The 14,485-nt window shown below is 39.5% G+C and overlaps 2 protein-coding genes across 3 annotated transcripts in view; both read left to right on the forward strand.

The window, feature by feature from the left end:
• LOC138171501 (zinc finger protein 585A-like) overlaps window positions 1-3,525 on the forward strand; it is a 95,154-nt gene extending 91,629 nt beyond the window's left edge. The window contains 2 exon segments of the mRNA XM_069101023.1: window positions 1-265; window positions 267-3,525. The exon segment at window positions 1-265 is cut by the window's left edge and continues 1,066 nt beyond it. Coding sequence (XP_068957124.1) covers window positions 1-265; window positions 267-414 — 413 coding nt within the window. The 3' untranslated portion in view covers window positions 415-3,525.
• Window positions 1-13,961, forward strand: part of LOC138171495 (zinc finger protein 554-like) — a 25,620-nt gene extending 11,659 nt beyond the window's left edge. Inside the window, exon 4 of one of the 2 annotated variants that reach the window (XM_069101018.1) lies at window positions 13,702-13,961. In XM_069101018.1, coding sequence (XP_068957119.1) covers window positions 13,702-13,886 — 185 coding nt within the window. In that variant the 3' untranslated portion in view covers window positions 13,887-13,961. Of the gene's footprint in view, window positions 1-3,564; window positions 4,892-13,701 lie in introns of those variants that run through there. The other variant, XM_069101017.1, reaches the window with a different exon arrangement.
• The last annotated feature ends 524 nt before the right edge of the window (window positions 13,962-14,485 follow it).

Here is a 14,485-nt window from a genome sequence, read left to right on the forward strand (position 1 = left end):
AGAAACCTTACCAATGTAATGAATGTGGCAAGGCCTTTAGGAGTAAGCAGGAACTTACACCACATAAGAAAATTCATACTGGAAAGAAACCTTATGAATGCAGTGAATGTCAAAAGGCCTTCAAGACTAAGACAGAGCTTACTAGGCATCACAGCATTCATACTGGAGAGAAACCTTATGAATGTAGTGAATGTGGAAAGTCCTTCAATAGTAAAGATCATCTTAGAGTGCATCAGAGAATTCATACTAGAGAGAAACCTCACAAATGAATGTGGCAAGGCCTTCAGTAGTAAGAATTATATTATAGTGCATCAGAGAATTCATTCACAGTGTTCACAACTTAACAATTTCACACTGAAATTGCCACCTAGTTTTTGCCAGAATGGTGACAGTTTCAAAAGCAAATCACATTGATTTAGTCAATCACAATGTCTTTAATTCAGTCACAAAGTATAAAAGTCAAAGTCCTCTATGATGGGGTGTAATTAAGTTAAAATTTCATTAGTTACTAATCAGTACCCTATTAAGGGGTAGTGGAAAGTAAAAGGTCCACCCATCCCTAGGTCACAAGTAAGTTATAGTTTCATCCGTCACTACTCTATTAAATACCCAAGGAGAGGTCTTTTCATCTTAACTGGAGGCAGGCAGCTCCAGAATCCACCAAACTCACCTACATTCAAAGGCACACCGCTCCTATTTCCTTGTCCTGCTCTCTGTGCAATTCCTGCTTCATATTGAAGCTCACAGTGTCCAGTCCACCTCAAGTCCTTCACAGTTTCTGTTCCTGGGAAGACAAAGCTTAACAAAGCCACAGACAGACAAAGTACTGACACCACAGTCATGCTTCCTCTGGCAGCCATCAGAAGTCTTGAGTATGATCAAGATGGGAGAGTAGAAGCAGAACCGCTGCTGGGCTCTGGCTTCCCCCTTCCCCAGTCAAAAAGGGGACTCTAAACAAACTTTGGAGCTGCAGAACCCACAATATGACACAGAGAAGCTAACCTCCTGCTGAGGACAACCTGGCAGGCTGGCAGCAAGCGGCCAGATGAGCCGAAGGTTTTAGCCCCATGGCGGGTCTGACCAGCCGCTGGCTGGAGGGATTCCAGATCAGCAGCAGCTGTGGCCATTTCCAGATTTATCAACAACAAAGATGCTATCGACAAAGTGAGAGGTCCATGCAGTGTGGATTTTGGGACCCAGTAGTTGGGAGTGCATGGCTTTTGCCCCCAGGCGAGAAGCCGCTGAGATGCTGGCAGAGCCAGCCCCACAGCTTCAGCTCCTGGCCTGCAAACTGTAGGGGGACCAAGCAACCAGGCTGAGGGGTAATCACTCTTGCTTTAACCTGGTTGGATCTGGATTGCAGTCGAGGGTGGAGGTCCTGGGGTTCATAACTACTTTGCCAGAGCATGGGGAAGCCTCAGAGAGGTCACCCACCTAATACTTCTGGCAGCTGAGAAAACCCCAGTGTTTGAGATGGAAGCTCCCCTGTCTGATAGCAGAGTCCTACTGTGGCAAAAAGCCCAGGGGTCAAGCTTCAAAGGAAAATACGAGCTGGTTACAGGCCATAGAGGACCTTAAGAAGCAGATAAGAGAAGTGGAGGAAAAACTGGGAAGAGAAATGAGAACGAAGCAAGAAAATTACAAAATGAGAGTCAGCCTGACTGAGTAAAATCATACCTTAAAAAACAGATTAATTTAATTGGCAAAAGGCAGTGAGGAGAGGAATGCCTTAAAAAGCCGAATTTGCCAGATGGAAAAAGCTCAATGAGGAGAATCTTTTCCTTGAATTTAGATTGGAGCAAAGGGAAGCTAGTGACTTTCCGAGAAATCAAGAGGATGTTAAACAGATACACACAAATGAAAGAATAGAAGGCAATGTGAAATATCTCAGGGGAAAAACCACTGACCTGGAAAATAGATCCAGCAGAGATAATTTAAAAATTATTTGTCAACCTGAAAGCCATGATCAGGGAAAGAACCTAGAAATCATCCTCCAAGAAATTCTCAAGGAAATTGCCTAGATGTTCTAGAATCAGAAGGCAAGGTTAGAGGTTGAAAGAATTCACCAATCACCTCCTGAAAAAGATCGCCAAAAGAAAACTCCTAGGAATATTATAGCCAGGTTCTGGAATTCACAGATCAAGGAGAGAATATTACAAGCAGCCAGTAAGAAACAATTTGAATATTGTGGAAACACAGTCAGGATAACACAGGATCTGGCAGCTTCTACACTGAGGGATCGAAGGGCCTGGAATAGGATATTCCACAGGGCAAAGGATCTGGGGTTAAAACCAAGAATTAACTACCCAGCAAAACTGAGTATCATGTTTCAGGGGAAACTATGGTCATTCAGTGGAATAGAGGACTTTCAAGCATTCTTAATGAAAAAACCAGAGTTGAATAGAAAATTTGACATCCAGATATAAGAAGTAAGAGAAGCTTGAGAAGGTAAGCGGAAAAGAAATCATAAGCCACTGATCAAATTTGAACTATTAACATTCCTACATGGAAAAACGATAATTGTAACTGATGAAATTTTTATCAGTGTGAAAATATTTGAAGGGAATAGAAATATATATATATATGTTATATATTTATATATATATATATATATATGTCTATCTGAGGTTATGTAGGTGTATGAATATATACGTGAATGTGTATATATGCTTACAGGTATACATAGATTAGAGGGCACAGGACCAATTTAATAGGAAGGGATAATACTTAAAAGGGGAAATTAAGAGGTGAGAGAGGAATATAATGAGAGGAGATGGGGAGAGACAGAATGGGGTAAATTATCTCATAAAGAAGAGGCAAGGGAAAAGGCATACAATGGAGGGGAAGAATAGGAAGGCATAAGGGAATGGGTCAACCTTTTTCTCACCGAATTTGGCTCGGGGAGGGAATGAAATACACACTAAATAGGGTATCTCACCCTACAGGAGAGTAGAGGGAAGGGGATGATGGAAGGGAGGGCAGCCTAGAGGGGAGGGAAGTTGGAAGCACTCTTGAAAAGGGACAGGATCAAAGTAAAGAATAGAGCAAGTGGGAGGTGGGATCGGAGAGAGGGAAATATAGTCAGTCTTTTAAAATATATCCACTGTGGAGTGTTTTGCATTAGCCATACATGTACAACCTAAACTGAAATGCTTATCTTCCCAGTAAGGGTGGGTGACAAGGGAGGAAGGGAACAAATCTGGAATTCAAAGATATAAAATCCAATGTTAAAAAATTTTATATATATACAATTATTAATACTATCTTACATGTATTTGGGAAAGAAGATATACAGGCACTAGGGCATAGAGATCCACCATGCCCTAATGAAAAATCTAAGGGGGTATGGGAGAGAGCAGATTGAAGGAGGGTATAGCCTGTGGAACTTCTGGGGTGGTGGGTAAGGGAAAAACGGGGAGAGAATTTGTAACTCAAAATCTGGCAGAAATTAATGATGTAAATCAGAAGTTAATAAAGCATTGGAAAATAAATAAAAATAAAAAACTGAAGCCTTAAAAAAAAAAAGTCGAATGCTATAAACTTTTTTCTCAAAATTACCTCCAGCCTGGGCTCCACCTCGATGCGGCTTGCTCCAAATAAATTCTTCCACCACAAGTCCGAGTTCTGCCCCCTCAAGTTCTGCCACCACAAGATCAAGTTCTTCTCAGTTCAGCCTTCAGTCCAGCAGGAGCAGCCTAGCCTCCAGATGCTCACTGAGAGAAATTCTCTCTGTCTCTGTCTCCTTCCTCTCTTCAAATTTCGTTACTATTACAGTATCAGAAAATTGAAACTAGAGAGAAAGCTTAAAATTGTAGTGAATGTGGAAAGGCCTTCATGCAAAAGGTACATCTTCACATGCATCAGCAAATGCATATGGGAAACATTCGTTTTGAATGTAGGGGTGTGGGAAGGCTTTCACATACAACTCAGAACTTATTTGACATCAAATAATTCATACTAGGGAGAAAGCTTCTCAATATGTGGGAAGGCCTTCAGGAGGAAGATACACCTTACTAGGCATCAGAGAAATCATATTGGAAAAAAAACATACAAATGGGCATACTTAAGTACAGTAGAAGGAGGTGAGAAAAAAAGTACAACATCCCTAAAGGTCAGCACATGTCCAGTAACAATGGGTTACACTGTATATCCTGAGTGGGGAGGCATGCCTCCTTCCCTCCCTCAGTCTTTCTTCCATGCCTTGCTAGATAGAGGGAGAAGAAATTGTACAAAGTTAACAGTGAGAGGAGTTTGGACCATGTATGAGGCCTTGTTCCCATAGGCAGATTGGCGGAGAACGTGGCACAAATGATTTATCATGAAGATAAGGGGAAACTGCTAAGCTGACATGGTAAGGGAACTGGAGATAGTAGAAATGTGTGTGTGATACAGCTCCTTTGACATAGACCTGTATTGATGTACCAGTCCAAATGTTCATATGGACTATTTGTGCCCAACCTGTTGTAGAGCCTTTTGAGCTCACATTGGTCTGAACAGTCACTGTTGGGTACACTGTAATTTCATCTTGACATCCTGGTGTCATTTTGGTCCTCTTTGAGCACAAAGGACAATCATGACCACACTGATACCATCCCTAGGTGAAGAGGCTGTTAGATTGTATATGGTAATAAATCTATGCTTAGTTTCCACCAACACTGTCTCACAGTTTTCTCAGCAGCTTTTGTATATAGTACAAATATAGTAGTCAGTGACTACTGTGTCTTGTGTACCTAATCTATTCCACTGATTGTACCTGCCAAGACAAACCGAGGAACTATATGAATACAATTGCAAGACACTTTTCACACAAATAAAGTCAGATCTAAACAAATGGAAAAACAATTGCTTATGTATAGGTTGAACTAATAAAATAAAAAGAATTCTACCTAAATTAATTTACTTTTTCATGACCGATCAAATAAAAAATTTATAGAGTCAGAAATAATAACAGTTCATCTGGGAGAATTGTTAAGAATCTCAAGGATCTTGCTATAAGATATTTCAAAGGAAAGTAGCCTAGCCTTACCAGATTTATAAATATACAGTGGCAGTCATCAATGATAAATTACAATAGTCTATATTTTCTACCATAATCGGTGCCCATCTCAAATTCAATAGCAATAACCCCTCCATTTCAGCCTTTATAATCAGAACGAAAATTTCCTCGAACCCTCTCAACGTGTTTAACCTATCTAATACAAGTGTGCCCCAGGGTGGGGGTGGGGGTGGAGGTTCATGACTTTCCACAGTAGATTTGTTGAATGATGGCATTCCAACCTGGGATTTCTGTTTGTGACTCCAATGAAACACTTGGCATTTCAAAAGATCCAATATAGTTTAGAATATAGGAAAATGGGAAGGAAACCAGAGATAACAGTAAAAGGTTTAGAAATAGTAAAATAAGAGCAACTATGATATATATATATATATATATATATATATATACAATCATCACCCATGCAGGGAAGCACCAACACCTGACCACACAGGCTGGGGAATCGAGTGTACAATTGTCAGGGTCCAGCTCAGGAGGGTTCCAGGCAGGACGTCTCCTCCATGAGTGAGATTCCAATTTGGGGTCTGAATCTTACAGTGTAAGTAGTGCTGAGAAAAAAAAAGCATACTACCAGATGTTCCGTATCTTGCATGAGGCTTGGGACAGAGGCCAATCCCTTCAAGGACGACTCCCCCCCCCCCCCCCCAAAGAATAAAGTTTCCTTGGAATGGCTAGTTCCAGGAGCTGGGCAGTTATCATATCTCTTTCCAAGGAAGTGGCTGGGATCCTAGGAGAAGAACAGCCCTCGTTCTTGGAATCCTCTGTTCCCAAATAATAATAGAATAATACTAATACAAAGGTCATATTGAGTTGGGGCCTTGGTTTCTATGATCTTATTATGCACAGGGGGTTTTCCTTGCCCCTTTAATGGCTGAACAAGTTGTGGTGTATGAATGTAATGGAATACTATTTTGGTATAAGAAATAATGAGCAGGTGGATTTGAGAAAACCCTGGAAAGACCTAGATGAACTGATGCTGAATGAAGTGAGCAGAACCAGGAAAATATTGTATACAGTAACAGCAATGTTGTGTGGTGATCAGCTTTGATAAATTTACTTCTCAGCAATATAGTGACCTAAAACAATTCCCAAAGACTCGTGATGGAAAATTCTATCCACATCTAGAGAAAGAACTATGAAGTCTGAGTGCAGATGGAAACATAATAATGGCATTTTTAAAAAAAATTTTTTGTTACTTTTTCCTTGTGGATATCCCCTTTTGTTCTGATTCTTTTTATAGTACATGACTAATATAGACATATGTTTAATGTTATAGTATGTGTACAACCAAATCAAATTACTTAACTGTCTTAGGGAGGGATAAACCAACTTGGAACTTGGTCTCATAAAAAGTGAATGTTGAGAGTAAGAGCACCAGCTCCAGTGTCGGGATGACCTGGGGATCGAATCCCGGGCTCAGACACTTAGCACCCACCCAGAAACACCTGGCCGTGTAACCTTGAGCAAGTTACTTAACCCCAATTGCTTAGGGGCAGCCAGGTGGCTCAGAGAGTAAGACCACGGGCTCCAGTGTCGGGATGACCTGGGGATCAAATCTGGGCTCAGATGCTTAGCACCACACCCAGAAATAATTGGCCATGTAACCTTGAGCAAGTTACTTAACCCCGATTGCTTAAAAAAAAAAAAGTGAATTCTGAAAACCTATCTTTACATGTAATTGGAAAGTATAAAATACTGTTAAGTGAAAAATATAAGATGATGTTAGAGCATCTTGTACTGGAGAATCTTAAAACCAGTTCCGTCTCAGTCTTCAACTTAGCCAGCTACTGCCTTAGCTCTTTGGGAGTAGGTAGATTAGAAATTTCATGACAGTGACTCATGGGTTAGAGGGATTAGCAGATCTAGTGACCTCTGTATAGTTATCTCACCTTCTTCATCTTCACCTTTGCAGAGATTTCAATTTGTCTTGAGAAATCCATAGATTTTTGGCTCAGAGCTTTCTCCTTTCCACTTCTTAAAACAAAACAAAACAGAACTCAAACATACCTGAAGTCTTTTAGCCCCGATGTAAGTGATTCCTGAGCCTGCTTGTGGTTTGTGTCATCTAAAATTATAACAGCTGATTGGGAGTGTCATTCTCACTCACAACTGTGTGGAACCTTGGATAAGTTACCTTACCCATGTGAGCTCTTCCTGTGTAAGGCAAAAGATCTTTATTAGATGATTCCTAAAGATCTTTTATTGGAAGCAAAGACACTGAAGGCGCCCAGGAGAGTTGACTTAAACTCCCCCACTTCCACAGTAGCAACAGGAGTGTTGTGGCCAAAGAGGTATTGCAGAGCAGACTTGGAGTACTTTGAGTTAAGGTCCCTCCCTGGTGACTTGATTTGGAACCCACTTAGGGACTCCTTGGTCATGGAGAATTAAAAAACAAAACAAAACAAAAAAACAACACCTCATTGGCTGAGTGTGAATTAACTCTAAATGGTTAGCCAGCTCTAAAATGACACACTAGACCATGGAAGTGTTAAAGTAAATCGAAGGCCAAGGGAGACTGTCAAAGCAATCCATTTATCAATGCCATGAGCAAGTTTCTTTAGAGTAATAAGACAAAGAAAGCAATTATAGGCCATTAAGTTTTCTAATGCTGCTTTGTTCATTTTCAAGATGCCAGACAGTGATGTCAAGTAGGCCTTGATGGTAATCATGTCCTTGCTGTATCCATGTACATGAATAGTATCTAAAAATGTATAAATAATCATAAAAAGGCACCTAACACCTTCTGGCTGGAATCTCAGAATATGGCAGAGCCCTGGATCTTCAGGATATAAGGCAAGCTCTGATTTACAGCCACATCACTTGGGTAAACCAGTAGTGGACAGTACAGACTAGTCACATCACTGGAAAACTAGGAGCTAACTTGTTTAGTACCAGCCTGATTCCTGGATCAGATGTTTTGGCTCCCTTCATCTCCCCTTTTTTTTATTAAATAATTCAAGGGCATGTACCTCACTCCCTAAAGTCTTGACCTCACGGGACATCATTCACATAATACAATCGTACAAGTATACAGAAAATCACTATACCAATTAATATAGGAAACAAGTGCATACCAAGAGCCAGTATGTTCTGAAATGGAGAAATTTTCTTCAATGTGCCAATAATTGTCTTTGCTAATTCCTCCTGAGTCAATCCCAGGAACTTTACTATGTGTGATATCTTTGATGATCTGATGGAAAATGTTTATATCCATGGTGATAATGGAATCATGCCATGCTCCACATCAAATGGGGTCTAATCCTGTCCCCCAGGTAATGTTGGTCTGGAAGGAGTTATATAAACTGAGGGTGACACAAGTATATGTATATCTGTAATCACAACATAGAGATAACTGAGGCTAAAGGGTCTCCTTTATATATTTATATATCTCCTATATATGATATAGACTGTTCTGATAAATCAGTTTTTGTCTGGGTGTCCCGATTGATTTTTTCGTATATCTGAAGTGCCTTAGATAAATTTTTTGCTAGTTCTTCAGCATACTGGGCAGTATGAGTGGTCGACTGTAAAGACACAGCCAAAAGTGTATCAGTTGAAACTTACAGTAACTAAAGATATAATTCCTAATAGTAGCCCTGTGAAATAGCTTTTACATTTTAAAGCCTCACTGATCAAAGTCTAGCTAAGCTATGCTCTTCTCCCCTTTTTTTGACAAGAAGCTTAAGAGTGTGAATCTTGGCTCCCAAAGCTGATAAAAACTGGCTGAGCATGTGAATCCCCTCAGGTGCAGCAAGGTACAGTATTATCAGCAAGCATGCAACTGGAACAAAGTGAAGTAACAGGGAACTAAGATTATGAAATGGATTGATCTGATTTATCCAGTGAAATATGTGATTGGCTACATTTTCAGGATCAATTCCTGAACTATGACTTTGTGCAATGTGTTTAGACAGAGGACAACTGATTTATGTCCCAAGTGAGGTTATGACTATGCAACATGCCAGTAAACCTATTCCTAATCTGATCCCAAGGAACATTAGAAGTGTCATTATTCCAAATATATGGAGTTGCACAAACATATCTATAATCACTTTTCAATTGCAAGCGAATTCCAATTCTTGAACATAATCTCCTAACCATAGTACAGATTGGTCTACTAAAATAAGTTCAGCTTTAAAATCTATATTTTTGCTTGTTCTTTAAGTACCTCAGAAACATTTTTTTTGGTGAGTTGATTTGCAAACTGAGCAGTTCGTATTGATTCTGTTAAAGCTACTGCAGTACAGCCAAGGAAGTGATTATAACAATAGCAGCTAAAATACCAGCAATAAACATTCCAACAAAACTCTTGAGTCTTGCTGCCTTTGTTTTTTGCTGTAGGGCATCAAAAATATGCCCCCCTCCAGACCCATACCAAGTATGATTGATGTTTTTAGGTATTAGATTATAGGAAGGCTGTTTTACGATAAGTACTAGTGGTTTGAATCAGGATCTATACAATGGGATAGAGTACATTTATAACATGTGATGTTGTAAATGACTTTTATATTCTCAATCTTAATGCCTTCCAAAATATAGTTGTTGTGCATTACGGCATTCATCGTGTGAAACATCTGGATACTGGAGGCAAGCTTGTACAGAGAAATGATGTGGTCCCGATAGTGAGGCCTGTTCCCAAATCTGTCTTGATGTATTTACTTGATCTAGGGCAGCCATTACTCTCCATAGGTTTTTAAATATCTGTCCTTTAGTGATAAAAAACATCCTCCACCAAGTTCCCATAGATGTATCCTCATATGTCCCATACCAGAGATATAAATCTATAGAATTGTTTTGAAAAGGAGTAATACATTTTTCCCAAGGTGGCATCCCCTTCCATTCAATGGAGTTATTTACTCTGCATGGTGGGTACAGTGGTTTTGTAACATTATTTTATACTGCTACTTGTTTGTATAAAAAGCTTAGTCAGGTTCCATTATTGAACAAATTCATACAACTGTACCCTTTTGTATTGTGGCTTCAGGACCTGACAAGTAGATCCAAAGGAGGTTATTATGTTGTCAAATGATAACAGTCCTGTTTTATTTGCAGTCTTGAAGAATTTCTGGCTATCAAAGAATATAGGTGGCCTAGATGTCCTAGCATGTGTAAGATTAATCTCCTTGTCTTCTTCTAACACAAAAGCTCTTTCTAGGCCTCCCATTAACTGGGAGTTGTTTGTTGCTACCAGAATCATCTTTAGCATCAAGTTAGGAGTGAGACTATTCATTTTTTCACATTCCCTAAAATTAGCAGAACGAGTACAATAAACTGTTAATTGCATTACGATACACAAATTTTTTCTGTAATATGTGAGGCAGGATATGGTTAAATTCTCATCCATTTGCCTCTCAGATCTGAGGGGAAAAAATTCACTTTTCTTATCTCTTTGTCAGCATTCAGCTTGGCCAGAGTTGAATGAAGAGGAAGAGATTTTTCAAACTTTTAAAATTCTTAAAACTTCCGTTCACACTTTTCAATGCAAATAGTTTATGCCTAAATATTTTTTCAGATTCTATCCTGTTACTTCTTGTATACTCTATGACTTGCTATAACCATCATATAATAATGAAATAAAAATACTTATTCCCTCTTGTTCTCCCTTGTCTCCGACCAGCTGTTTGTGATTTTTGGCGGGCAAGAAGGGAGTGGGGAGAGAAAGGGAATACAACAGTCCAAGGAAAATCCAGCTGCATTATAAAACTTAAAGAATGACAAATTACTCTCACACATTCATTCACACAAAAACAAAGCAGAATAGATACAGAAAATAACAGAATGGATCCAAAAGCTCACAGAGAATGGTAGGAGATCTCCTGAAAAAATTACACAGTTCCTTGGCTCTCCAGATGATAATGGAGGCCAGGTAAGACTTACTTGACACTTTTCTTTATATCTGGTTTTTAATAGAGAAAGGTACATCACTTTCTGAATGGTTCAAGACATCTTTGGCACTTTCATTTCTGATGTTAAAAATATAATTAATATATTCCACAGAAAAAAAGGCAGAGATGGTGAAATGCTGAAGGCCCTCCTCCATGAGTCTCTCACTCATATGTCTCCTGACTGGCACCCCTGGCTGGGTGGCTATGCCCAGCTGGGGTATCTCTCAGGAGTTGATGGTAGAAGAAGCCACAGGATCATAGTTCTAGAGGAAGAAGCATCCTGCAAAGCTCATTATTGATTCCAGTTTTTTTTCTAATTGCCCTTACAATACCATGCCTGCCTTCCTTTCTCTGGTGGTTTAGCAGCAAGCACCCTAACATACCCAGGGTGGTTGCCAACACAGGTTCTTAGATCTGCTTTTCTAAAGTAAAGCAACTCAAAACGGGTTAACAACCGTGCTTTAATCAAACATATATCATTTACCTAGTTCAGGGAGGAAAGGTCAGCAGTCAGATCTTCAGAGAATACAAACAAGTTACAAGTAGAAGTTACAAGCTGACAGAGAAACATATCAGCAGACAGGCTTCTAGCTGTCTGACCATTACATCCATGCCTAGTCAGTTACCAGAGAGGGAAGCACCAACATCTGGGTTTTCCAAGCTGGAAGGCTCAACGGCTGCCCAGATTCACGTCTGGTCAAATCACACAACTCTTCTCAAAGTGAGCCCCAAAGCAAAACCTCACATCAGGTTATACATAGCCTTCTCCTGGATCAGAGAATGCCACAACCCTTTTGACCCACTGCTCAATCACAAAGTAACAAGGTGTGGGCATTCCTGAAAAACAAGCCTCCCTCCACAAGTTCTAAGTGACCATATTCAGCCTATTAGGGGGCAGAGTATATTTTCAAATCAGGAAAGGTTCTCAGAGTCACCTAAACCTATCAAAGGGCCAAGGGGCAGGGAAGATCTTCAGATTCCCATCCCCATAATAGGTGGCTCTCTTTTTGTCCTTGTTTTCCATTATTTTGTGTGTTGTATTAGAGTTTCTCCCAATATTTTGATCAGAATCATAGGAGGCTATCTTTCTTTCTGTTTCCCCTAAGGGTTTTGTTTTATTGGGGGTGTTTCTGTGGTTAGCATCGTGACCAGTCAATAGGTAGCTATTATCCCTGATGACCCCCTCATCACCATTGTCCTGGAAGCCTCACAGGCCATTGCAGATACTGTTCCCTGCCTTAACAGTTATGTAGCCCAAAACACATTCCACTGTTTCTATGTCGACCATGTTTATCCTTCCTTGATCTTTGGTGTGTGTGTATCACAGACAGAGGAGGTCTTTTGACCTATATTTGTCCTTGTGAACTATAAAAAGTATGAACCAGAGATAAAATAAGTAGGATCCTTAGCTGGGTATCTTGGGAACTGTTATAACCCTGAGGAATAGTCTACATGTCTCAGACCAGCTTTCAGTGAACAAAGAAACCAAGAAGATATTTTGCAAACAAGGGAGTGATTAATCTGTCAGTTGTGCCACAGCTAGTAATGAACTTGGTGCAATCAATTTGAGTCCAGTCTCCCTATACAGCAAAGTCGTGGAGGAGAGTGACTCCCAATTTCAAGGGGTTCCATACTTGGTCTTGCCATGTGTTCTCAATAACTCTTTGTTAAACATAGTGGAGGTTAATTGGGTACTTGATGTTGAAGAAGTATCAATTGTTTAGCTGATATGGGAGTAATCAATGGTAGTTTTATTCTGGAGAGCATGCTGGATGTTCATAATCTATTGTACTAATAAGTCACTCCCAAGCCCTTCAGGATTAGCCCTAGAACTTTGAGGGGAATAGTTAGTTCAGCTCTGATAACGTGTCCTGCTAACGGGGGTGACATTGGGGGAGTAGTTCTAATAACTTTGCATAATTTATCAGCTTGAATTAGTTTATGCTAAATGTTTTTTTAATTTTTTTTCAAATTCTTTATTAACTTCTGATTTACATCATTCATTTCTGCCAGATTTTGAGTTACAAATTTTCTCCCTGTTTTTCCCCTACCCACCCTCCCCAAAATAGCAGTCCCACAGGATATCCCCTCCTCCAATCTGCTCTCTCCCATATTTTCTCCCATACCCCTTTCGACTTTTCCAATGGATCTCTATGCCCCAGTGCCTGCATATCTTATTTCCCAATTACATGTAAAATACTATTGATAATAGTATATATATATATATATATATATATATATATATATAAATACATACACACATATACATACACACACACACACACATATATATATATACATACATATTTGAATATTTGATTTTAAAACTTTGGATTCCAGATTCATTCACTTCCTTCCTTGTCACCCACCCTTACTGGGAAGATAAGCAGTTTAGTATAGGATGTACATGTGTGGCTAATGCAAAACAATAACATAGTAGATATATTGTAAAAGACTGACTATATTTCCCTCCCTCCTATCCCACCTCCCACTTGTTCTATTCTCTACTTTGATCCTGTCTCTTCAAAAGTGGGTGCTTCCAACTTCCCTCCTATCCTAAATGTTTTACAAAATTTGTTTTTAAAAAGTTATTTTTTTCATTGTTGCTATTACATATAAAGTTTTACTGTTTTTAAAAGAAATTACTTCTAGGGAAATCACTTGCTAAGGTCCTGTATGGCCAAAGCACTTTATGAATCCTAAATGCTTGCTGCCTGCAAGCACAGGTATAATACTTTTGTTTTTTTTTTTTAATTTCAGGTGTAGCCCTTGTTTTGAAGTCATTGAACTGCTTGAATCCATTTCAATCAATAAAATTTTTACAGTTTCCTTTGACCTCAGTCATATCTACACCAATGCCTGTGTCCTTCCTTGCCAATCTGAAATCTGAATCCTTTAGTGAAGACAAAAAACATAATGATTTTGTGGTGAGATCATTTTCTTGAAGTAAAGGACTAAGGAGGGACTGAACCATTACTGGAGTTGTTGGGTGGAATCATCCCTCTTTCCATGTATTCCTTTGGAGATGAATTTCCCATCCTGCTCTCCTTATTTCCAGTTTAGGGGAAGGAGAAGGAGATTGAAAGGAAATGTTGTCCCATGGAAACAATCTGAATTGGAGTAATGGAACCTGACTTCAAATCCCAATTCTGTCACTTACTATTTCTGACCTAAAGCAAATCACTTAACTCTTCCCCCCAATGTTCCTTCATGTCTATAATGAAGGGCTTAAAGTTACTGATCTATAAGATTCTGCCTCTGTGAAGCTTTGATCTTTGGAAATACTCATGCCTAATTCAGGAAAAGAATAGACAGCTGAATGAATGAGAGAGCCTTTGTTATGTGCTTACTATGTGTAAAACACTCTGCTAGAAGCACAGTAAAGAAGAACCAGTCTGCTCTGAACAAGCTTAGACTCTAGGGGGAAGGAAAAGTCAGATCTGAATATTTATGAGACCTCTGCTATGTGTCAGACACTGTGCTAATAAGTGCTAGGCATACAAACAAAACCAAAGGATAGCCCCAGCACTCAAGGAGCTCACAG

Source organism: Petaurus breviceps, unplaced genomic scaffold (assembly GCF_028583685.1).
Source record: "Petaurus breviceps papuanus isolate PSGF00001 unplaced genomic scaffold, PetGlider_PUasm1.0 446, whole genome shotgun sequence".
NCBI lineage: Eukaryota > Metazoa > Chordata > Mammalia > Diprotodontia > Petauridae > Petaurus > Petaurus breviceps.